The 25,336-nt window shown below is 42.6% G+C and overlaps 1 protein-coding gene across 1 annotated transcript in view; it reads left to right on the forward strand.

The window, feature by feature from the left end:
- The window catches only part of LOC128638588 (C-Jun-amino-terminal kinase-interacting protein 4-like), a 297,523-nt gene that overhangs the window by 34,201 nt on the left and 237,986 nt on the right, over nucleotides 1–25,336 (forward strand). Inside the window, 1 exon segment of the mRNA XM_053690636.1 lies at nucleotides 18,765–18,885. Within this exon segment, the coding sequence (XP_053546611.1) occupies nucleotides 18,765–18,885 (121 nt within the window).

A 25,336-nucleotide genomic window follows, 5' to 3' on the forward strand; every position in this document is an offset into this window, starting at 1 on the left:
ACAAATTTGTGTCTTGTGATTGGCTAATTAGATGTGTTGAGCTAGCTGCCAATGAAGCAAATTTGATAACAGAGGTAAGGCTCAGAGCCGTCGCTAGCACACACCCACCTTGAGGGCAATCTGGGGGCTCCCACCTACTCCCACCCCAACGATCTGGCCTGAATAGTGAAAGGGATTGCTGGGGCTTCACGATTCGTGCGGTGATGGCACGCACAATGACGTGATGACGTCACCGCAACTTTATTTAAAAGCAGCTACAGACCCCCAAGACCCACTGTTGGAAAGGTAATCACCTAACCTTAAATATATTTTAAAAAAAGTAAAAAAAAAAGCTCAAATCCAACTTGGCACCCAGGTGGGAAATGGCTTAGCAGTTAAAGGGTTAAAGGATCCTACTGAATGATGCATTTGAACTATCACCTCTTTAAGTAAATTACCAGTTTTATATATTATTTCCACCCTAACTTTTGTTAATTTTGGAAGAAAATAAAATTAAACTGTACCATTTCCTTACTTTTCAGCATTTTCCCCAGGAGTGGTATAGTTGAGAGCTCTGCATTTTAAAAAAGAAATAAAACTGAGCAGTACAGCCTCTGATTTGCTGTATAGTTTTGTCATCCTCTTGTGTTGTGTTTTTTCTCTCTAAGAATTGCAGAGAAGGGAAGTGGAGATACATAGAGAAATAAATGAAATATAAATAATGTGTGTGAGAGGAGAAATATCAATTTCTTTGTTAGATATGAAGGGAAGCACAAAACAGAGGGGCACCTCATGTGTAGATAAACCAAAACAAGGTGCAAAAAATGTGTGTACCAAAGCCAAAAGGGTATTCGCATTCGGCAATAGCACACCTAGGTTGGATCCCAGGCCAGGTACAAGGCTCGCCTCAATACGATGTTCCAATAGGAAGACAAAAAGGTGCTAGCACTATGCTCAAGTTAAAAATGGTTTATTTAAAAACAATACATTAAAAACAAAAGCAGTGAGTGGTATAGGGGTGCCCAAGTTTTACCCCCTATTTGCAAAGCATTTCTCGGCTATAACTGCTGTTTCATCAGGCATCTAGCACCTTACAAGATTTAATACTATTTAAACCTTTTGTGGGCCAATTAACATAGGCCCCGCCCCCAGTGGGCATTTTGAAAAAACATGTGTTGGCAATCAAACAAACATGATAAAGCACATAAAAAGATATTTTCAATAAATGAACAAGTATACATTGACCTGTATCAAAACATGGATATATGATCCAGAATGCCCATATCGATGTTACCAAATAACCTTTGTATATAGATTAAAAAAATAAATAAAAAAATGTACTAATCGTCCCATATGTGTGTATCCCCTCTCTTTCCTTGATATGGATTCAAAGAGTTAGTCTTATTATTAATCCCCTGTTCATTCATTATACTCTAATAGTAAATGTAATGTTTTGCTGCAGCTCTTTTGCATTGCCTAAGTGCCTGTTTTGTTAACTCTTGTTGCGGTCATAAGTGCTTATTACAGACCAAAGAGTTGAAGGCGCTTTTTGCCAGTTGTCTTACATTTGTTTACAACGGCTATATGTTTTCCTCATAATGCTTCTGCATGTGTCCTAGTACCATATGATTAAAGGGACACTGAACCCAATTTCTCCAACATAGGTGTGTCCGGTCCACGGCGTCATCCTTACTTGTGGGATATTCTCTTCCCCAACAGGAAATGGCAAAGAGCCCAGCAAAGCTGGTCACATGATCCCTCCTAGGCTCCGCCTACCCCAGTCATTCTCTTTGCCGTTGTACAGGCAACATCTCCACGGAGATGGCTTAGAGTTTTTTAGTGTTTAACTGTAGTTTTTATTATTCAATCAAGAGTTTGTTATTTTAAAATAGTGCTGGTATGTACTATTTACTCTGAAACAGAAAAGAGATGAAGATTTCTGTTTGTATGAGGAAAATGATTTTAGCAACCGTTACTAAAATCCATGGCTGTTCCACACAGGACTGTTGAGAGGAATTAACTTCAGTTGGGGGAACAGTGAGCAGTCTTTTGCTGCTTGAGGTATGACACATTCTAACAAGACGATGTAATGCTGGAAGCTGTCATTTTCCCTATGGGATCCGGTAAGCCATTTTTATTCACACAGTAAATAAGGGCTTCACAAGGGCTTATTAAGACTGTAGACATTTTCTGGGCTAAATCTATCATATTTACACATATTTAGCCTTGAGGAATCATTTAATCTGGGTATTTTTTGTAAAATAATATCGGCAGGCACTGTTTTAGACACTTTATTCTATTGGGGCTTTCCCTAATCATAGTCAGAGCCTCATTTTCGCGCCGGTATGGCGCACTTGTTTTTGAGAACAGCATGACATGCAGCTGCATGTGTGTGGAGCTCTGATACATAGAAAAGTCTTTCTGAAGGCATTATTTGGTATCGTATTCCCCTTTGGGCTTGGTTGGGTCTCAGCAAAGCAGATTCCAGGGACTGTAAAGGGGTTAAATATAAAAACGGCTCCGGTTCCGTTATTTTAAGGGTTAAAGCTTCCAAATTTGGTGTGCAATACTTTTAAGGCTTTAAGACACTGTGGTGAAATTTTGGTGAATTTTGAACAATTCCTTCATACTTTTTCGCAATTGCAGTAATAAAGTGTGTTCAGTTTAAAATTTAAAGTGACAGTAACGGTTTTATTTTAAAACGTTTTTTGTGCTTTGTTATCAAGTTTATGCCTGTTTAACATGTCTGAACTACCAGATAGATTGTGTTCTGACTGTGGGGAAGCCAAGGTTCCTTCTCATTTAAATAGATGTGATTTATGTCATAATAAATTTAGTAAAAAATGATGCCCAAGATGATTCCTCAAGTGAGGGGAGTAAGCATGGTACTGCATCATCCCCTCCTTCGTCTACACCAGTTTTGCCCATACAGGAGGCCCCTAGTACATCTAGCGCGCCAATACTCCTTACTATGCAACAATTAACGGCTGTAATGGATAATTCTATCAAAAACATTTTAGCCAATATGCCCACTTATCAGCGAAAGCGCGACTGCTCTGTTTTAGAAAATACTGAAGAGCATGAGGCCGCTGATGATATTGTTTCTGAAGGGCCCCTACACCAGTCTGAGGGGGCCAGGGAGGTTTTGTCTGAGGGAGAAATTTCAGATTCAGGAAAAATTTCTCAACAAGCTGAACCTGATGTGATTACTTTTAAATTTAAGTTGGAACATCTCCGCGCTCTGCTTAAGGAGGTGTTATCCAATTTGGATGATTGTGATTATCTGGTCATTCCAGAAACACTATGTAAAATGGACAAGTTCCTAGAGGCCCCGGGGCCCCCCGAAGCTTTTCCTATACTCAAGCGGGTGGCGTACATTGTTAATAAAGAATGGGACAGGCCCGGTGTACCTTTCGTACCTCCCCCCATATTTAAAAAATTGTTTCCTATAGTCGACCCCAGAAAGGACTTATGGCAGACAGTCCCCAAGGTCGAGGGGGCGGTTTCTACTCTAAACAAGCGCACCACTATACCCATAGAAGATAGTTGTGCTTTCCAAGATCCTATGGATAAAAAATTAGAAGGTTTGCTAAAAAAAGATGTTTGTTCAGCAAGGTTACCTTCTACAACCAATTGCATGCATTGTCCCTGTCACTACAGCCGCGTGTTTCTGGTGCGATGAGCTAGAAAAGGCGATTATTAGTAATTCTTCTTCTTATGAGGAGATTATGGACAGAATTCGTGCTCTTAAATTGGCTAATTCTTTCACCCTAGACGCCACCTTGCAATTGGCTAGGTTAGCGGCGAAAAATTCTGGGTTTGCTATTGTGGCGCGCAGAGCGCTTTGGTTAAAATCTTGGTCAGCGGATGCGTCTTCCAAGAACAAATTGTTTGACATTCCTTTCAAGGGGAAAACACTGTTTGGCCCTGACTTGAAAGAGTTTATCTCTGATATCACTGGGGGCAAGGGCCACGCCCTTCCTCAGAATAGGTCTTTCAAGGCCAAAAATAAACCTAATTTTCGTCCCTTTCGCAGAAACGGACCAGCCCCAAGTGCTACGTCCTCTAAGCAGGAGGGTAATACTTCTCAAGCCAATCCAGCCTGGAGACCAAGGCAAGGCTGGAACAAAGGAAAGCAGGCCAAGAAACCTGCCACTGCTCCCAAGACAGCATGAGATGCGGGCCCCCGATCCGGGACCGGATTTGGTGGGGGGCAGACTCTCTCTCTTCACTCAGGCTTGGGCAAGAGATGTTCTGGATCCTTGGGCGCTAGAAATAGTCTTCCAAGGTTATCTTCTGGAAGTGATTCATCCTGTTCCATTAAAAGAACGAGGGATGGGGTTCTACTCCAATCTGTTCGTAGTTCCCAAAAAAGAGGGAACGTTCAGACCAATCTTAGATCTCAAGATCCTAAACAAGTTTCTCAAGGTTCCATCGTCCAAAATGGAAACCATTCGAACAATCCTTCCATCCAGAAAGGTCAATTCTTGACCACGGTGGATTTAAAGGATGCGTATCTACATATTCCTGTCCACAAGGAACATCATCGGTTCCTAAGGTTCGCATTCCTGGACAAGCATTACCAGTTCGTGGCGCTTCCTTTCGGATTAGCCACTGTTCCAAGGATTTTCACAAAGGTACTAGGGTCCCTTCTGGCGGTGCTAAGACCAAGGGGCATTGCTGTAGTACCTTACTTGGACGACATTCTGATTCAAGCGTCGTCCCTTCCTCAAGCAAAGGCTCACACGGACATAGTCCTGGCCTTTCTCAGATCTCACGGATGGTAAGTGAACGTGGAAAAGAGTTCTCTATCTCCGTCGACAAGAGTTCCCTTCTTGGGAACAATAATAGACTCCTTAGAAATGAGGATTTTTCTGACAGAGACCAGAAAAACAAAACTTCTAAACTCTTGTCGGATACTTCCTTCCTTTCCTCTTCCTTCCATAGCACAGTGCATGGAAGTGATAGGTTTGATGGTAGCGGCAATGGACATAGTTCCTTTTGCGCGCATTCATCTAAGACCATTTCAATTGTGTATGCTCAGTCAGTGGATTGGGGACTATACAGACTTGTCTCCGAAGATACAAGTAAATCAGAGGACCAGAGACTCACTCCGTTGGTGGCTGTCCCTGGACAACCTGTCGCTAGGGGTGACCTCCCGCAGACCAGAGTGGGTCATTGTCACGACCGACGCCAGTCTGATGGGCTGGGGCGCGGTCTGGGGATCCCTGAAAGCTCAGGGTCTTTGGTCTCGGGAAGAATCTCTTCTACCGATAAATATTCTGGAACTGAGAGCGATATTCAATGCTCTCAAGGCTTGGCCTCAGCTAGCGAGGGCCAAGTTCATACGGTTTCAATCAGACAACATGACGACTGTTGCGTACATCAACCATCAGGGGGGAACAAGGAGTTCCCTGGCGATGGAAGAAGTGACCAAAATCATTCAATGGGCGGAGACTCGCTCCTGCCACCTGTCTGCAATCCACATCCCAGGAGTGGAAACTTGGGAAGCGGATTTTCTGATTCGTCAGACATTGCATCCGGGGGTGTGGGAACTCCATCCGGAAATCTTTGCCCAAATCACTCAACTGTGGGGCATTCCAGACATGGATCTGATGGCCTCTCGTCAGAACTTCAAGGTTCCTTGCTACGGGTCCAGATCCAGGGATCCCAAGGCGACTCTAGTAGATGCACTAGTAGCACCTTGGACCTTCAACCTAGCTTATGTATTCCCGCCGTTTCCTCTCATCCCCAGGCTGGTAGCCAGGATCAATCAGGAGAGGGCATAGGTGATCTTGATAGCTCCTGCGTAACCACGCAGGACTTGGTAGGCAGATCTGGTGAATATGTCATCGGCTTCACCATGGAAGCTACCTTTGAGACGAGACCTTCTTGTTCAAGGTCCGTTCGAACATCCGAATCTGGTCCTACTCCAGCTGACTGCTTGGAGATTGAACGCTTGATCTTATCAAAGCGAGGGTTCTCAGATTCTGTTATTGATACTCTTGTTCAGGCCAGAAAGCCTGTAACTAGAAAAATTTACCACAAAATATGGAAAAAATATATCTGTTGGTGTGAATCTAAAGGATTCCCTTGGGACAAGGTAAAGATTCCTAGGATTCTATCCTTTCTTCAAGAAGGATTGGAGAAAGGATTATCTGCAAGTTCCTTGAAGGGACAGATTTCTGCCTTGTCTGTGTTACTTCACAAAGAGCTGGCAGCTGTGCCAGATGTTCAAGCCTTTGTTCAGGCTCTGGTTAGAATCAAGCCTGTTTACAAACCTTTGACTCCTCCTTGGAGTCTCAACTTAGTTCTTTCAGTTCTTCAGGGGGTTCCGTTTGAACCCTTACATTCCGTTGATATTAAGTTATTATCTTGGAAAGTTTTGTTTTTGGCTGCAATTTCTTCCGCTAGAAGAGTTTCAGAATTATCTGCTCTGCAGTGTTCTCCTCCTTATCTGGTGTTCCATGCAGATAAGGTGGTTTTACGTACTAAACCTGGTTTTCTTCCAAAAGTTGTTTCTAACAAAAACATTAACCAGGAGATAGTCGTGCCTTCTTTGGGTCCGAAACCAGTTTCGAAAAAGGAACGTTTGTTGCACAATTTGGATGTTGTTCGCGCTCTAAAATTCTATTTAGATGCTACAAAGGATTTTAGACAAACATCTTCCTTGTTTGTTGTTTATTCTGGTAACAGGAGAGGTCAAAAAGCAACTTCTACCTCTCTCTCTTTTTGGATTAAAAGCATCATCAGATTGGCTTACGAGACTGCCGGACGGCAGCCTCCTGAAAGAATCACAGCTCATTCCACTAGGGCTGTGGCTTCCACATGGGCCTTCAAGAACGAGGCTTCTGTTGATCAGATATGTAGGGCAGCGACTTGGTCTTCACTGCACACTTTTACCAAATTTTACAAGTTTGATACTTTTGCTTCTTCTGAGGCTATTTTTTGGGAGAAAGGTTTTGCAAGCCGTGGTGCCTTCCATTTAGGTGACCTGATTTGCTCCCTCCCTTCATCCGTGTCCTAAAGCTTTGGTATTGGTTCCCACAAGTAAGGATGACGCCGTGGACCGGACACACCTATGTTGGAGAAAACAGAATTTATGTTTACCTGATAAATTGCTTTCTCCAACGGTGTGTCCGGTCCACGGCCCGCCCTGGTTTTTTAATCAGGTCTGATGATTTATTTTCTTTAACTACAGTCACCACGGTATCATATGGTTTCTCCTATGCAAATATTCCTCCTTAACGTCGGTCGAATGACTGGGGTAGGCGGAGCCTAGGAGGGATCATGTGACCAGCTTTGCTGGGCTCTTTGCCATTTCCTGTTGGGGAAGAGAATATCCCACAAGTAAGGATGACGCCGTGGACCGGACACACCGTTGGAGAAAGCAATTTATCAGGTAAACATAAATTCTGTTTTTTTTTTGTGTGATTCAGATAGAGCATGCAAATTTAAGCAACTTTTTTAATTTACCCCTATTATCAATTTTTCTTCGTTCTCTTGCTTTCTTTATTTGAAAAAGAAGGCATCTAAGCTATTTTTCTGGTTCAGAACCATGGAAAGCACTTTTTTATTGGTGGGTGAATTTATCCACCAATCAGCAAGAACAACCCAGTGTGTTCACCAAAAATGGGCTGGCATCTAAACTTACATTCTTACATTTCAAATAAAGATACCAAGAGAATGAAGAGAATTTGATAATAGGAGTAAATTAGAAAGTTGCTTAAAATTGCATGCTCTATCTGAATCACGAAAGAAAAAATTTGGGTTCAGTGTCCGCTTTATCCAATCACGCAGTGATGCATATACATTTTTACTATCGGCTTAGACTGACCATTTTTCAGTGATTCCCGATAATAGAAGCGGTCCAATCACGTGATATCGAACTCAACCTCCTTCCATCTACATTGTGTTCGAATAGCTGCGTGATTGGATAAAGCCTTAATCACATGGTACTATGACACATGCGGAAGCATTATGAGGTAAACATATAGCCGTTGCAAACATTAAATGTAAGACATGTGCTTTGTTTTTAAAATGTGATATGTTATCATTAATTTCTGTCTTCCTGAAACATCTTGTTTGTTTGTTTCATTGCTAACACCTTTTTTTTTTCAATATGCCCACTAGGGGCGGTGCCCATGGTCATTGGCCCACAAAAGGTTTAAACAGTATTGAATCTTGTAAGGTGCTAGATGCCTGATGAAATGGCAGTTAAAGCCGAGAAACGCGTTCCAAATAGGGGGTAAAACTTTGACAACCTATACCACTCACTGCTCTTTGTTTTTTTAATGTGTGTGTTTTTTTTTTTTTTAATAAACCATTTTTAACTTGAGCATAGTGCTAGCACCTTTTTGTCTTCCTATTGGAACATCGTATTGAGGTGAGCCTTGTACCTGGCCTGGGATCCAACCTACATCGAGAGAGAGGGTGAGCTGATACACCCAGAGATATCAGCCTGCTACTACCAGCACATAGGTGTGCTATTGCCGAATGCGAGTACCCTTTTGGCTTTGGTACACACATTTTTTGCACCTTGTTTTGGTTTAGCTACACATGAGGCGCCCCTCTGTTTTGTGCTTCACTTCATAGTTTTGCCCAGGATCGTCTATGAGGAGGAGAGCAGCCAACCTGACCCTATGACCTGTGGAGGTTCCCATATACCGTGGACAGTGTATAACAGTAATCCCATTTTGGGACTATTATATAGCTGCATGGTCATAAACAGGAACAATTGATTGCATATAATAAGTGTTTTGCTAAAAAATAGTTTTTTTTACACCACATTACTGTATTTACTATCCTTCATTAGATTATTATTTATTGTATATCATCTTTATGCGCCCCCTCTTCTTGTTGTTTATTCCTTTGTTAGATATATGCCCAAACAGCAGATATCAGACCAATAAAATGGCCCTGAATTCCCACTATGCAAAAGATTGCGATTTGAAGGAGTCCTAGGCAAAGTACTTGCTGAAAGCTGTTAACCATTTCCTCTTACTACCCAGCATTTTCATTTTTATTAACATTCTGGTTCTAGGATCTTTTGTAAACACTGTTTAGGTCCTCAACCAGTAGTATGGGTAACCCGGGTGGTACCTGGAGCATTTTCTAAGGGTACTTCTACACTTTCATTACTTTTTGCCTTAATGCAGCTAATTTAAACATTTTATTGTATCTTGAAAATCAATGTTTTTTTTTAGCTCTACTGTGTGATACTTTTTGTATTATTAAAAATGAAATAGATTCTGTTTATAATGCAGGAGTGTAGAGGTTGGAATGGGTACAGGGGGTGAGAAAATGTTAGCAATATACGGCTTTAAAGAAAACAAAATAAGTACCACAAACCTACTTATATTTTGTATCTATTGGAAATGGAACTCTGCTTTTGCAAATAGAAAAAATACATATTAGCATTTGGGCTTTGTGTTGAGCAACACTGAGTTGGGGAAAATCACCATGACCCCCCTTCCATATGTAGGATCTGTAAAATACTACTGTAGGAGACTTGTATGTGTTTTCCCTTCCATAATGCTCATAGTATTTGTATTTGCACAGTTTATTTAGACTCGCAGGGGTTGACAAATCTGTTTAAAATGTAGGAGCCAGTGAGACTATTTAGGAGCCAGGCACACTTTTAGGAGCTAGGCAGTGCTATTTGTGTATAGAAATATAGTGAATAACCCAAAAAGTTAGGAGCCAGGGGTAAAATTATAGGAGCCAGTATCTCCCTGGCTCCTGGGTTTGTAAAGCCCTGATTTAGAGTATCATCTAATATTTAACGTTATCAATTCTTAGGGCAGTTTTCTGCATGTCAGTCATTCATGCATTTTGTTAGTCTTTGTCCTTAGAAACTCTATTGTGAATCTATTCCAAGAATCAACTACATTTTCTGTAAACAAGTGCTTTAGGGGGAAAAAAAAACACCTTCTTTCCTCCAACTCGAAATCATGATACCTTGTTCTGGGTTGCAGAGCTTGTGTTCTGATCCAAGGTCTGATATGGTGTTATGGCTAATCTGATCTCAAGTTGGATGACCTTTAGTCAGAGAGGAGTTGGAGGATCAGTGGTTTCGGATCTTTAGTTTGATGTAGCATTATTGCTGAAAGACGTTGCAGGGGCGTGAGGTATGATTTGAGGCCCCGAGACAGATTTACTAAGCGGTCAATGCTGTTTATTCCGTGCGAGCCTTCATGCTCGCCGGAATCAGGAGTTAAGAATCAGCGGTCTTAAGACCACTGCTTCTTAACATGTCCGCCATCGCTGAGGTGGCGGACAGCAATCATCCCGATCAGATACGTTTGTGATGATTGACCCCCCTGCTAGCATCCGATTGGCTGCAAATCTGCAGGGGGCAGCATTGCACAAGCATTTCACTAGAAATGCTTTTGCAATGTTAAATGCCGACAGCATATGCTGTCGGCATTTAGCGATGTCGGGCGGACATGATCGCTGCAGCGGATCATGACCATCCAACATTTTAGTAAATCGACCCCTCTATGTGGAGAAATGGCGGAGGGGGTTACATAGCCAGGTGTGACACAGTGGCTGAGATCATCTGTCCTGATTTAACAATATGTGTGAGGGCTGCAGTGCTAGGGGTCTTTTCTTAGGTGTTATGTAGAAATGAGGCTCTAGAGGTGCTGGTGTGTGTGTGTGTGTGTGCCTGATTTAATTGTAGGTATCTGAGATGTGACTGTGGCCCTGTCTACCTTCCTAGGTCTCCTGCTGGTACTCCGGTATTTGTATTAATATTCATACTAAGGATAGCTGTAACCCCATCTACAAACTTTTTAAACAAATGTTATGAATTGTTTATAAATGTTTCACTTTTATACATTTTATATAAAACTTTTTTTTTTTTTTATAATGGACCATTCAATGCAGTAGAATTGCATACTCAACAAATGCATAATAAAAATAAAATGCAGTAATGCAATAAAACTTAGTGCCTGATGATCTAAAGCTCTCCTCTCTGGTGCGATGATCTAAGAAGTCTCGTCAGTACTGTGAGGTCCCTCAAAGAATTTTAGAAACGCAAATTGCAGGTTGAGATCGGTTTATCTCGCTATGCTGGTGCTGGATGTGATGGAGAGGCACATACTTTGCAATATAATGGGCAAAAAAAAGATTTTGAGTGATATCTATCAATGCTGGTTTGTTTCTAATCCTCAGGTCCTTAGTCTGAGTTTAATGTAAGTAGTAGATTTTTCTCCAACATAGGTGTGTCCGGTCCACGGCGTCATCCTTACTTGTGGGATATTCTCTTCCCCAACAGGAAATGGCAAAGAGCCCAGCAAAGCTGGTCATATGATCCCTCCTAGGCTCCGCCTACCCCAGTCATTCTCTTTGCCGTTGCACAGGCAACATCTCCACGGAGATGGCTAAGAGTTTTTTGGAGTCTTAATCTAGTTCTTTCAGTTCTTCAAGGGGTTCCGTTTGAACCCTTACATTCCGTAGATATTAAGTTATTATCTTGGAAAGTTTTGTTTTTGGTTGCAATTTCTTCTGCTAGAAGAGTTTCTGAGTTATCTGCTCTGCAGTGTTCTCCGCCCTATCTGGTGTTCCATGCAGATAAGGTGGTTTTGCGTACTAAGCCTGGTTTTCTTCCGAAAGTTGTTTCCAACAAAAATATTAACCAGGAGATAGTTGTACCTTCTTTGTGCCCGAATCCAGTTTCAAAGAAGGAACGTTTGTTACACAATTTGGACGTAGTCCGTGCTCTAAAATTCTATTTAGAGGCCACTAAAGATTTCAGACAAACTTCTTCTTTGTTTGTTGTTTATTCTGGTAAAAGGAGAGGTCAAAAAGCAACTTCTACCTCTCTTTCTTTTTGGCTTAAAAGCATTATCCGTTTGGCTTATGAGACTGCCGGACGGCAGCCTCCCGAAAGAATCACAGCTCACTCCACTAGGGCTGTGGCTTCCACATGGGCCTTCAAGAACGAGGCTTCTGTTGACCAGATATGTAAGGCAGCGACTTGGTCTTCACTGCACACTTTTGCCAAATTTTACAAATTTGATACTTTTGCTTCTTCAGAGGCTATTTTTGGGAGAAAGGTTTCTCCAACATAGGTGTGTCCGGTCCACGGCGTCATCCTTACTTGTGGGATATTCTCTTCCCCAACAGGAAATGGCAAAGAGCCCAGCAAAGCTGGTCACATGATCCCTCCTAGGCTCCGCCTACCCCAGTCATTCTCTTTGCCGTTGTACAGGCAACATCTCCACGGAGATGGCTTAGAGTTTTTTTAGTGTTTAACTGTAGTTTTTCATTATTCAATCAAGAGTTTGTTATTTTCAAATAGTGCTGGTACGTACTATTTACTCAGAAACAGAAAAGAGATGAAGAATTCTGTTTGTATGAGGAAAATGATTTTAGCAACCGTAACTAAAATCCATGGCTGTTCCACACAGGACTGTTGAGAGCAATTAACTTCAGTTGGGGGAACAGTTTGCAGTCTCTTGCTGCTTGAGGTATGACACATTCTAACAAGACGATGTAATGCTGGAAGCTGTCATTTTCCCTATGGGATCCGGTAAGCCATGTTTATTACGATTGTAAATAAGGGCTTCACAAGGGCTTATTTAAACTGTAGACTTTTTTTGGGCTAAATCGATTGATATTAACACTTATTTAGCCTTGAGGAATCATTTATTCTGGGTATTTTGATTTAATAATATCGGCAGGCACTGTTTTAGACACCTTATTCTTTAGGGGCTTTCCCAAAGCATAGGCAGAGTCTCATTTTCGCGCCGGTGTTGCGCACTTGTTTTTGAGAGGCATGGCATGCAGTCGCATGTGAGAGGAGCTCTGATACTTATAAAAGACTTCTGAAGGCGTCATTTGGTATCGTATTCCCCTTTGGGTTTGGTTGGGTCTCAGCAAAGCAGATACCAGGGACTGTAAAGGGGTTTAAAGCTTAAAACGGCTCCGGTTCCGTTATTTTAAGGGTTAAAGCTTCCAAAATTGGTGTGCAATATTTTCAAGGCTTTAAGACGCTGTGGTGAAAATTTGGTGAATTTTGAACAATTCCTTCATGTTTTTTCGCAATTGCAGTAATAAAGTGTGTTCAGTTTAAAATTTAAAGTGACAGTAACGATTTTATTTTAAAACGTTTTTTGTACTTCTGATCAAGTTTATGCCTGTTTAACATGTCTGAACTACCAGATAGACTGTGTTCTGAATGTGGGGAAGCCAGAATTCCTATTCATTTAAATAAATGTGATTTATGTGATAATGACAATGATGCCCAAGATGATTCCTCAAGTGAGGGGAGTAAGCATGGTACTGCATCATTCCCTCCTTCGTCTACACGAGTCTTGCCCACTCAGGAGGCCCCTAGTACATCTAGCGCGCCAATACTCCTTACTATGCAACAATTAACGGCTGTAATGGATAATTCTGTCAAAAACATTTTAGCCAAAATGAACCCTTGTCAGCGTAAGCGTGGCTGCTCTGTTTTAGTTACTGAAGAGCATGACGACGCTGATATTAATATCTCTGAAGGGCCCCTAACCCAATCTGAGGGGGCCAGGGAGGTTTTGTCTGAGGGAGAAATTACTGATTTAGGGAACATTTCTCAGCAGGCTGAATCTGATGTGATTACATTTAAATTTAAATTGGAACATCTCCGCATTTTGCTTAAGGAGGTATTATCCACTCTGGATGATTGTGAAAATTTAGTCATCCCAGAGAAACTATGTAAAATGGACAAGTTCCTAGAGGTGCCGGGGCTCCCAGAAGCTTTTCCTATACCCAAGCGGGTGGCGGACATTGTTAATAAAGAATGGGAAAGGCCCGGTATTCCTTTCGTCCCTCCCCCCATATTTAAAAAATTGTTTCCTATGGTCGACCCCAGAAAGGACTTATGGCAGTCAGTCCCCAAGGTCGAGGGAGCGGTTTCTACTTTAAACAAACGCACCACTATTCCCATAGAGGATAGTTGTGCTTTCAAAGATCCTATGGATAAAAAATTAGAAGGTTTGCTTAAAAAGATGTTTGTTCAGCAGGGTTACCTTCTACCTCCCATTTCATGCATTGTCCCTGTCACTACAGCCGCATATTTCTGGTTTGATGAACTGCTTAAGGTGCTCGATAGTGACTCTCCTCCTTATGAGGAGATTATGGACAGAATCAATGCTCTCAAATTGGCTAATTCTTTCACTCTAGACGCCTCTTTGCAATTGGCTAAGTTAGCGGCTAAGAACTCTGGGTTTGCTATTGTGGCGCGCAGAGCGCTTTGGTTGAAATCTTGGTCGGCTGATGCGTCTTCCAAGAACAAGCTACTAAACATTCCTTTCAAGGGGAAAACGCTGTTTGGTCCTGACTTGAAAGAGATTATCTCTGATATCACTGGGGGTAAGGGCCACGCCCTTCCTCAGGATCGGCCCTTCAAGGCAAAAAATAGACCTAATTTTCGTCCCTTTCGTAAAAGCGGACCAGCCCAAGGTGCTACGTCCTCTAAGCAAGAGGGTAATACTTCTCAGGCCAAGCCAGCTTGGAGACCAATGCAAGGCTGGAACAAGGGAAAGCAGGCCAAAAAACCTGCCACTGCTACCAAGACAGCATGAAATATTGGCCCCCGATCCGGGACCGGATCTGGTGGGGGGCAGACTCTCTCTCTTCGCTCAGGCTTGGGCAAGAGATGTTCTGGATCCTTGGGCGCTAGAAATAGTCTCCCAGGGTTATCTTCTGGAATTCAAGGGACTTCCCCCAAGGGGGAGGTTCCACAAGTCGCAGTTGTCTTCAGACCACATAAAAAGACAGGCGTTCTTACATTGTGTAGAAGACCTGTTAAAAATGGGAGTAATTCATCCTGTTCCATTAAGAGAACAAGGGATGGGGTTCTACTCCAATCTGTTCATAGTTCCCAAAAAAGAGGGAACGTTCAGACCAATCCTAGATCTCAAGATCTTAAACAAATTTCTCAAGGTCCCATCGTTCAAGATGGAAACCATTCGAACTATCCTTCCTTCCATCCAGGAAGGTCAATTTATGACCACGGTGGATTTAAAGGATGCGTATCTACATCTTCCTATCCACAAGGAACATCATCGGTTCCTAAGGTGTGCATTCCTGGACAAACATTACCAGTTCGTGGCGCTTCCTTTCGGATTAGCCACTGCTCCAAGGATTTTCACAAAGGTACTAGGGTCCCTTCTAGCGGTGCTAAGACCAAGGGGCATTGCAGTAGTACCTTACCTGGACGACATTCTGATTCAAGCGTCGTCCCTTCCTCAAGCAAAGGCTCACACGGACATTGTCCTGGCCTTTCTCAGATCTCACGGCTGGAAAGTGAACGTGGAAAAGAGTTCTCTATCCCCGTCAACAAGGGTTCCCTTCTTGGGAACAATTATAGACTCCTTAGAAATGAGGATCTTTCTAACAGAGGCCAGAAAAACAAAGCTTCTGGACTCTTGTCGGATACTTCATTCCGTTCCTCTTCCTTCCATAGCTCAGTGCATGGAAGTGATCGGGTTGATGGTGGCGGCGATGGACATAGTTCCTTTTGCGCGCATTCATCTAAGACCATTACAACTGTGCATGCTCAGTCAGTGGAATGGGGACTATACAGACTTGTCTCCGAAGATACAAGTAAATCAGAGGACCAGAGACTCACTCCGTTGGTGGCTGTCCCTGGACAATCTGTCTCAAGGGATGATGTTCCACAGACCAGAGTGGGTCATTGTCACGACCGACGCCAGTCTGATAGGCTGGGGCGCGGTCTGGGGATCCCTGAAAGCTCAGGGTCTTTGGTCTCGGGAAGAATCTCTTCTACCGATAAATATTCTGGAACTGAGAGCGATATTCAATGCGCTCCAGGCCTGGCCCCAGCTTGCGAGGACCAGGTTCATACGGTTTCAATCAGACAACATGACGACTGTTGCGTACATCAACCATCAGGGGGGAACAAGGAGTTCCCTAGCGATGGAAGAAGTAACCAAAATTATTCTTTGGGCGGAGTCTCACTCCTGCCACCTGTCTGCTATCCACATCCCAGGAGTGGAAAATTGGGAAGCGGATTTTCTGAGTCGTCAGACATTGCATCCGGGGGAGTGGGAACTCCATCCGGAAATCTTTGCCCAAGTCACTCACCTGTGGGGCATTCCAGACATGGATCTGATGGCCTCTCGTCAGAACTTCAAAGTTCCTTGCTACGGGGCCAGATCCAGGGATCCCAAGGCGGCTCTAGTGGATGCACTAGTAGCACCTTGGACCTTCAAACTAGCTTATGTGTTCCCGCCATTTCCTCTCATCCCCAGGCTGATAGCCAGGATCAAGCAGGAGAGGGCGTCGGTGATCTTGATAGCTCCTGCGTGGCCACGCAGGACTTGGTATGCAGATCTGGTGAATATGTCATCGGCTCCACCTTGGAAGCTACCTTTGAGACAAGACCTTCTTGTTCAGGGTCCGTTCGAACATCCGAATCTGGTTTCACTCCAGCTGACTGCTTGGAGATTGAACGCTTGATTTTATCGAAGCGAGGATTCTCAGATTCTGTGATCGATACTCTTGTTCAGGCCAGAAAGCCTGTGACTAGAAAGATTTACCACAAAATTTGGAAAAAATATATCTGTTGGTGTGAATCTAAAGGATTCCCTTGGGACAAGGTTAAGATTCCTAGGATTCTATCCTTCCTTCAAGAAGGATTGGAAAAAGGATTATCTGCAAGTTCCCTGAAGGGACAGATTTCTGCCTTGTCGGTATTACTTCACAAAAAGCTGGCAGCTGTGCCAGATGTTCAAGCCTTTGTTCAGGCTCTGGTTAGAATCAAGCCTGTTTACAAACCTTTGACTCCTCCTTGGAGTCTCAATTTAGTTCTTTCAGTTCTTCAGGGGGTTCCGTTTGAACCCTTACATTCCGTTGATATTAAGTTATTATCTTGGAAAGTTTTGTTTTTAGTTGCGATTTCTTCTGCTAGAAGAGTCTCAGAATTATCTGCTCTGCAGTGTTCTCCTCCTTATCTGGTGTTCCATGCAGATAAGGTGGTTTTACGTACTAAACCTGGTTTTCTTCCAAAAGTTGTTTCTAACAAAAACATTAACCAGGAGATTATCGTACCTTCTCTGTGTCCAAAACCAGTTTCAAAGAAGGAACGTTTGTTGCACAATTTGGATGTTGTTCGCGCTCTAAAATTCTATTTAGATGCTACAAAGGATTTTAGACAAACATCTTCCTTGTTTGTTGTTTATTCAGGTAAAAGGAGAGGTCAAAAAGCAACTTCTACCTCTCTCTCTTTTTGGATTAAAAGCATCATCAGATTGGCTTACGAGACTGCCGGACGGCAGCCTCCCGAAAGAATCACAGCTCATTCCACTAGGGCTGTGGCTTCCACATGGGCCTTCAAGAACGAGGCTTCTGTTGATCAGATATGTAGGGCAGCGACTTGGTCTTCACTGCACACTTTTACCAAATTTTACAAGTTTGATACTTTTGCTTCTTCTGAGGCTATTTTTGGGAGAAAGGTTTTGCAAGCCGTGGTGCCTTCCATTTAGGTGACCTGATTTGCTCCCTCCCTTCATCCGTGTCCTAAAGCTTTGGTATTGGTTCCCACAAGTAAGGATGACGCCGTGGACCGGACACACCTATGTTGGAGAAAACAGAATTTATGTTTACCTGATAAATTTCTTTCTCCAACGGTGTGTCCGGTCCACGGCCCGCCCTGGTTTTTTTAATCAGGTCTGATATTTTCTTTAACTACAGTCACCACGGTACCATATGGTTTCTCCTATGCAAATATTCCTCCTTAACGTCGGTCGAATGACTGGGGTAGGCGGAGCCTAGGAGGGATCATGTGACCAGCTTTGCTGGGCTCTTTGCCATTTCCTGTTGGGGAAGAGAATATCCCACAAGTAAGGATGACGCCGTGGACCGGACACACCGTTGGAGAAAGAAATTTATCAGGTAAACATAAATTCTGTTTTTGCAAGCCGTGGTGCCTTCCATTTAGGTGACCTGATTTGCTCCCTCCCTTCATCCGTGTCCTAAAGCTTTGGTATTGGTTCCCACAAGTAAGGATGACGCCGTGGACCGGACACACCTATGTTGGAGAAAACAGAATTTATGCTTACCTGATAAATTACTTTCTCCAACGGTGTGTCCGGTCCACGGCCCGCCCTGGTTTTTTTAATCAGGTCTGATGAATTATTTTCTCTAACTACAGTCACCACGGTATCATATGGTTTCTCCTATGCATATTTCCTCCTGTACGTCGGTCGAATGACTGGGGTAGGCGGAGCCTAGGAGGGATCATATGACCAGCTTTGCTGGGCTCTTTGCCATTTCCTGTTGGGGAAGAGAATATCCCACAAGTAAGGATGACGCCGTGGACCGGACACACCGTTGGAGAAAGTAATTTATCAGGTAAGCATAAATTCTGTTTTTTTTTTTTTCCTCATGAATTTCAAAGTTTGATCCATTTTCCCTGTATCATGTGACAGCCATCAGCCAATAACAAAAACATATTCATATATTCTGTTCAGTCTTACACATGATCAGTAGGAGCTGGTGCATCAGAAACAGCATTTTGATAATTGTAAAGTTTTATTTATTATTTTTTGCTTTATCGGAAAGTTTACTTTTGACATTAGTGTTGCTTTGATATATCCTTACAATTATCTGTCCTTTCCAGTAAATGTCACCAACTGTTCTAATCTACCTTTGACAACCTATTCTGCTTCTAGTGTGGCACTGTCACATTTATATTACACTTTAACAGATCTAATCCTGTTCTTAAGTAAGTACTAAATACTGAAATTCTCACAGGGTAATGTTAATTTTAGAGATGTATGGAGATGGAAGATGGAGTTGATCAGGAGAGGAAACTTTATAAAGCTAATTTGATCACCATGGAGGCTCAGACTAAGGCTATGGAGATGAAAGCTCGGAGTTATGCTGATCAGAGTAAGTACAAATGCAAGCATGAACTGTTCTTAACATTGTTTGCCATGTTGTCGGAACCAAATTAAGGGGATATTAAATGCAACAAAATGATGTCTTATTTATAAGACAGCTTTGTAAACCTGTTGACCTATATATTGTTGCATTAAAAATATATTAGATTCAAAATGAATGGTTTTAAATGTATCAGGAAGTATAAAACTGCTCTTTGAGATAGGAGCTTATTTGTTGATAATGATGGACAGTATATATTTAAATTAATGCTACTTGCCTACAGGCAATACATTTTTTTTAAATGAAGTATTATTAATCACAACTATACCAGATACACCACCAAACAAATGTTAAAAACAAAATATTTTAGACTGTGACTTTTATAAACCTGGCATTGATGCATGTGTAAAATGTTTTTTATCTTCATTTGAAAATTCTTTTTATTTTTCCATCGCAAGTCCAGCTTTGCTTATTAGACTGTGGTACATTTTGTTATGCAGCTTATGACCAGTATTTTAAACCTGGGTACAAGTAACAAGCTGTCCCTCTACTCCCTAAAGATTACTATACAGGGCTGCCCAGACTACAGCCTAGAGGCTTCTGTCTCTATGCCACTGAGAAGAGAATAGACATCAGTATTTTTTGTTAATGAAAATTTTCTCATTAAGTGTTTTTTTTTATTTTTTTTACCAAATAGTTAAAATAGTTAACATAAATTATTAACTAACTTTCATATGTATTTTTTAACTAAAGTGTGATTATAATCTAAATTTATTTTACGGCACTATCTTTAACATAAGGGTGAGTATAAGTAATATCATTCCTCATTCAATCCTTCCAATAGTGACTGAACCACCATAAAATGTTTGGGTAACCAAAGATATACAGTGCCCTCCACTAATGGCAACCTTGGTAAATATGAGCAAAGAAGGCTGTGAAAAAATTATTTTTGTTTTAATCTTTTGTTCAAAATGTACACAAAAATACTCCTGCTCTTATGGATATCAAACAATGGCAAACACAACACTGGTTTATCCAAAAAATAAATACATCTTTGTTAAATAATTATTGGCACCCTTTTAGTCAATATTTTGTGCAACCTCCTTTTGCCAAGATAACAGCTCTGAGTCTTCTCCTATACTGCCTGATGAGGTTGGAGAATACATGACAAGGGATCTGAGACCATTCCTCCATACAGAATCTTTCCAGATCTTTCAGATTTCTAGGTTGACACTGGTGGACTCTACTCTTCAGTTCACCTCACATGTTTTATATGGGGGTTCAAGTCAGGTGACTGGGATGGCCATGGCAGCACCTGGATTTTTTTGGGCAGTATATCATTTTTGTGTTTATTTTGATGTATGTTGTGGATCATTATCCTGCTGGAAGAGCCAACCATGGCCCATTTTAAGAATTCTGGCAGAGGCAGTCAGGTGTTCATTTAATATCTGTTGCTATTTGATAGAGTCCATAATGCCATGTATCCTAACATGTCCAGGTCCCCTGGCAGGAAAAACAGCCCCAAAACATTAAAGAGCCACCACCATATTTAACTGTGGGCATGAGGTACTTTTCCATATGGCTATTTCTCTGTGTGCACCAAACCCACTTCTGTTGTTTATTGCCAAAAAGTTTTATTTTGGTTTCTTGTGACCATACAACCTGATCCCATTATCATTTGATATCATGGAAATAACTAAATTTATGTTTTTTGTCATAAATTTAAACAATGTTAAATAAGCTATTTTTCATAGATAAAAATATTGGAACATGTTTGTGTGTTACTGGCACTTTAAAAATATTTTTTATATGTAGTCATTATTAGAACACTCCAAAAAAGGAGGCAAAAGTAACATTTTAGCACTGGGTCAGGAATTCATCAAGCCCTGCATTAAATGTATAATGCATAAAAAATTACTTTCTTTCCTAAGATATGGAGAGTCCACAACGTGATCAGTTACTAGTGGGAATATCACTCCTGGCCAGCAGGAGGAGGCAAAGAGCACCACAGCAAAGCTGTTAAGTGTCACTTCACTCCCCTACCCATAATCCCCAGTCATTCTCTTTGCCTCTGTCAATGGAGGAGGTGAAGTTTTGGTGTCTGAAGAAAATTGGTTTCTTTTTTGTGACACAATGAGTCCACGGATCATCTTAATTACTAATAGGATATTCACCTCCTGGTCAGCAGGAGGCGGCAAAGAGCACCACAACAGAGCTGTTAAATAGCTCCTCCCTTCCCTCCCACCCCAGTCATTCTCTTTGCCTACGTTAGTGATAGGAAGTGGTAAAGTGAGGTGTTAGAAAAGACTCTTCAATCAAGAGTTTATTATTTTTAAAGTAGTGCAAGATTGTGCTGCTTTGTCCTAGGGTGTAGCCGTAGTCCATACGAGTCTCTTCAGTAGAGCTTTGGTGGTTTTAGAGCAATGGGAACTTGTGGGACATAAGTCTCACTGCGCCTCCCATGTATTTTTGCTGCCCTGTATTCCTTAGTCTGAGGTAAAGATTACTCAGCATGCTTTTTCCTCCACAGGTTGATGGGAGGGAGAGGACCTCTTAAGCCTGTGAGCTGCCTAGCTGTCAGGCAGAAGTAAAGGTAAGTGCTACTTTATATATTTTCTGGGGGGACCCAGAAAGGAGTAAGCACACCATTATCATTACTAAGTGCACAGGGATAGAGGAGGCACATATGTTGGGACACTAAAAACTCTCCTAAGTCTGGAGAGGTATTGGGACAGCATTTATGTGCAGGCACTGGGGCTGGGGATCCCTGCTCTGGTGGTTCACACTTTATTTAAGCAGAGTATAATTTGCTCAGAATAGACGGTACATATTGAAATAAGCAGTGAAATTGAACGGAGCTTATTGCAAGCGATGTAGTATGCCCACGATGGGCGGGTCTTCCGAGTTTGTGCCAATTCACTTGCGCCTTGGTCAGGAAGACATCTGCGACACATTTTCTGAAGTACTGTCTAGAAACGCATGGTCTGTACAGAGCATGCCTTTCTAGTACCGGTTTGAAAATTTCTTCTGTAGAGCTCCGGATTGAAAATGTTCTACTGCAGCGCTGAGCGGTCACACGGCCATCCGCTTGTCTTTCAGGTAGGAGCACCTCAGCACGGTAGCTGTGGTGCAGAGGTGTTTTTTTGGCCTTATTTTGGTAGTGTAACATTGCAAATCTTTAGGTAAAAAAGTTGTCACTTTGAATTTAAAGAGACAGTAACTTCTTGATTTTTAAAATGTTTATCAGATTTTTTTGATTTTTTTATTGAATATTGGGTCAATTGTGAACAAGTATGGACCAAGGGGCATTACAAAATGTTGCTTGCTCCTTGTGTTTTGAAGCTAATGTGGAACCACCAATCCCTTTCTGTCCCTCATGTATTGAGAGGACTTTAAAATATAGGGAAAAGATTTTTTTATAAGCAAAATTTTTCAAAGGCGGATGCTGTCCAAGAGTCTGACGAGGGTCAAAGTATGCCGCAGCTCTCTTCCCAAGCGTCCCAAATTTTACTGCCCACACAAGCAGTGCCCTGCACTAATGTTCTAGCGCCCGCTGGAGTTACTTTAAAAGACATAGCTTCTCTCATGTCTTCTACAATTTCTGATGCATTGTCTGCTTTCCCAATGTTGCAGGGCAAACGTAAGAAGAAAACCACACATTCAGTAAGTTCTGATGCAATTGTTGCAATTTCAGAGGTATCCTCCCAAGGTCACCAAGAGGAGGGTACTGCTGTAGCATCTGAGGTTGAAATCTCAGATTCAGAAAGTGTATTGCCTTTGACGGACTCGGAGGTGGTACCTTTTTGGTTTAAACTAGAACACCTCTGCCTGTTGCTCTGGGAGGTTTTGGTTACTTTGGACGACTGTGACTCCACGGTAGTGGTTGTCCCTATGAAGTCTAGTAAATTGGACAGATATTTTGAGGTTCCTTCTTACTCAGACGTATTTCGAGTCCCAAAGCGAGCTTCGGAGATCATTACTAAGGAGTGGGAGAGGCCAGGTATACCCTTTTCTCCCTCTCCTATTTTTAAGAAGATGTTTCCCATAGCTGACTCTTTCAAGGAGGCTTGGCAAACCGTTCCTAAGGTGGAAGGGGCCGTTTCCACCCTAGCCAAGAGAACTACTATTCCCATAGAGGATAGTTGTGCTTTCAAAGATCCTATGGACAAGAAGTTAGAGGGTGTACTTAAGAAGATTTCTGCACACCAGGGTCTGCAATGGCAGCCAGCTGCGTGCATTGCTACCGTCACTAGAGCGGCGGCTTATTGGTTTGATGCACTGTCTGAGTCTCTCAGGACTGAGACTTCCTTGGAGGAGATCCAAGACAGGATTAAGGCTCTGAAGCTAGCTAATGCCTTTATTACGGACGCTTCCCTTCACATTTTGAAGCTGGGAGTTAAGATTTCGGGTTTTTCTATAAGGGCAAGACCTTATTTGGACCTGGTCTTTCGGAAATTATTTCTGATATTACGGGAGGTAAGGGTCATCTTCTCCCTCAAGATAAGAGAAACAAACAGGACGACATAGCAATTTTTGTTCCTTTTGAAATTTAAAAGGAAATTCTTCATCTTCCTCCTCTAAGCAGCAACAATCGAAACCTGCATGGAGACCTAACCAGTCTTGGACTAAGGGAAAGCAATCCAAGAAGCTTGCTATTGAATCCAAGACAGCATGAAGGGCATGCCCCCGATCTGTGACCGGATCTTGAAGGGGCAGACTTTCCTTCTTCGCTCTGGTTTTGGTTCAGGATGTTCAGCATCCCTGGGCATTAGAAATTGTGTCCCAGGGTTTTCCTCCCAGAGGCAGGTTTCTTCTTTCAAGATTATCTGCAAACCAGACAAAAAGAGAGGCGTTCTTACATTGCGTAAGAGACCTCTCCACCCTGGGAGTGATTGTTCCTGTTCCAGTACTGGAACAGGGTCAGGGTTTTTATTCCAGTCTGTTTGTGGTTCCCAAATAGGAGGGAACCTTCAGACCAATTTTAGATCTCAAGAGTCTAAACAAATTTCTAAGGGTTCCGTCCTTCATGATGGAAACTATTCGTTCCATTCTTCCCTTAATCCAGGAGGGTCAATTTTGACAACAGTGGATTTAAAGGACGCATACCTACATGTCCCTATTCACAGGGATCATCACAAGTTCCTAAGGTTTGTCTTCCAGGACAAACACTTCCAGTTCGTGGCTCTTCCTTTCAGCCTGGCCACTGCTCCCAGAATTTTCACAAAGGTTCTGGGTTCTCTGTTGGCGGTACTTCGGTCACGGGGCATTGTGGTGGCGCCTTATCTGGACGACATTCTAGTCCAGGCACCATCTTTTCAACAAGTAAGATCCCACACCGACATAGTGTTATCTTTCCTGAGAAATCACGGGTGGAAGGTAAATTTGGAAAAGAGTTCCCTAGTTCCAGACACAAGAGTCACCTTTTTGGGAACCATAATAGACTCCCTGTCTATGAAGATTTTTCCGACAGAAGTCAGGAAATCAAAGATTATCGATACTTGTCTAGTCCTTTAGTCCACTTCTCGGCCGTCAGTGGCTCAGTGCATGGAGTTAATCGGACCGATGGTGGCGGCAATGGACATCATCCCGTTTGCTCGCTTCCATCTCAGACCTCTGCAGTTAAGCATGCTCAGGCAATGGAACGGAGATTATGCAGGCTTGTCTCCTCAAATAGCTCTTCAGTGGTGGTTGTCTCTGGATCATCTCTCCCAGGGAACCTGCTTTCACAGACCATCTTGGGTGATTGTGACAACCTTCTGGGGTGGGGAGCAGTCTGGGGCTCCCTAAAGGCTCAGGGAGTTTGGACTCAGTCAGAGTCTGCTCTCAGTTCTAGAATGTTTATAAGAAGAACAATCTTCAATTCCCTTCTGGCCTGGCCCCAGTTAGCCTCACTATGGTTTATCAGGTTCCAGTCGGACAACATAACTTCAGTGGCTTACATCAATCATCAGGGAGGAACGAGGAGTTCCTTAGCGATGACAGAGGTAACCAAAATAATCCAATGGGCAGAAGCCCACTCTTGTTGCCTGTCGGCGATCCATATCCCAGGGGTGGACAACTGGGAGGCGGATTTCCTGAGCAGGCAGACCTTTCATCCGGGGGAGTGGGAACTCCATCCGGAAGTGTTCTCCAATATGATTCTCAAGTGGGGTCAGCCGAATTTGAATCTCATGGTATCCTGACAGAATGCCAAGCTTCCGAAATATGGGTTGAGGTACAGGGATCCCCAGGCCGAACTGATAGATGCTCTGGCGGTCCCTTGGACCTTCAGTCTAGCCTACCTATTTCCTCCGTTTGCTCTTCTTCCTCTGGTAATTGCTCGAATCAAACAGGAGAGGGCTTTGGTGATCCTCATAGCACCAGCCTGGCCTTGCAGGATTTGGTATGCAGATCTGGTGGAGATGGCATCTCTGCCTCCTTGGAGACTCCCATTGAGGAAGGACCTTCTGATTCAGGGGCC

The sequence above is a fragment of the Bombina bombina genome, chromosome 8 (genome assembly GCF_027579735.1).
Source record: "Bombina bombina isolate aBomBom1 chromosome 8, aBomBom1.pri, whole genome shotgun sequence".
In the NCBI taxonomy this organism is placed as follows: domain Eukaryota; kingdom Metazoa; phylum Chordata; class Amphibia; order Anura; family Bombinatoridae; genus Bombina; species Bombina bombina.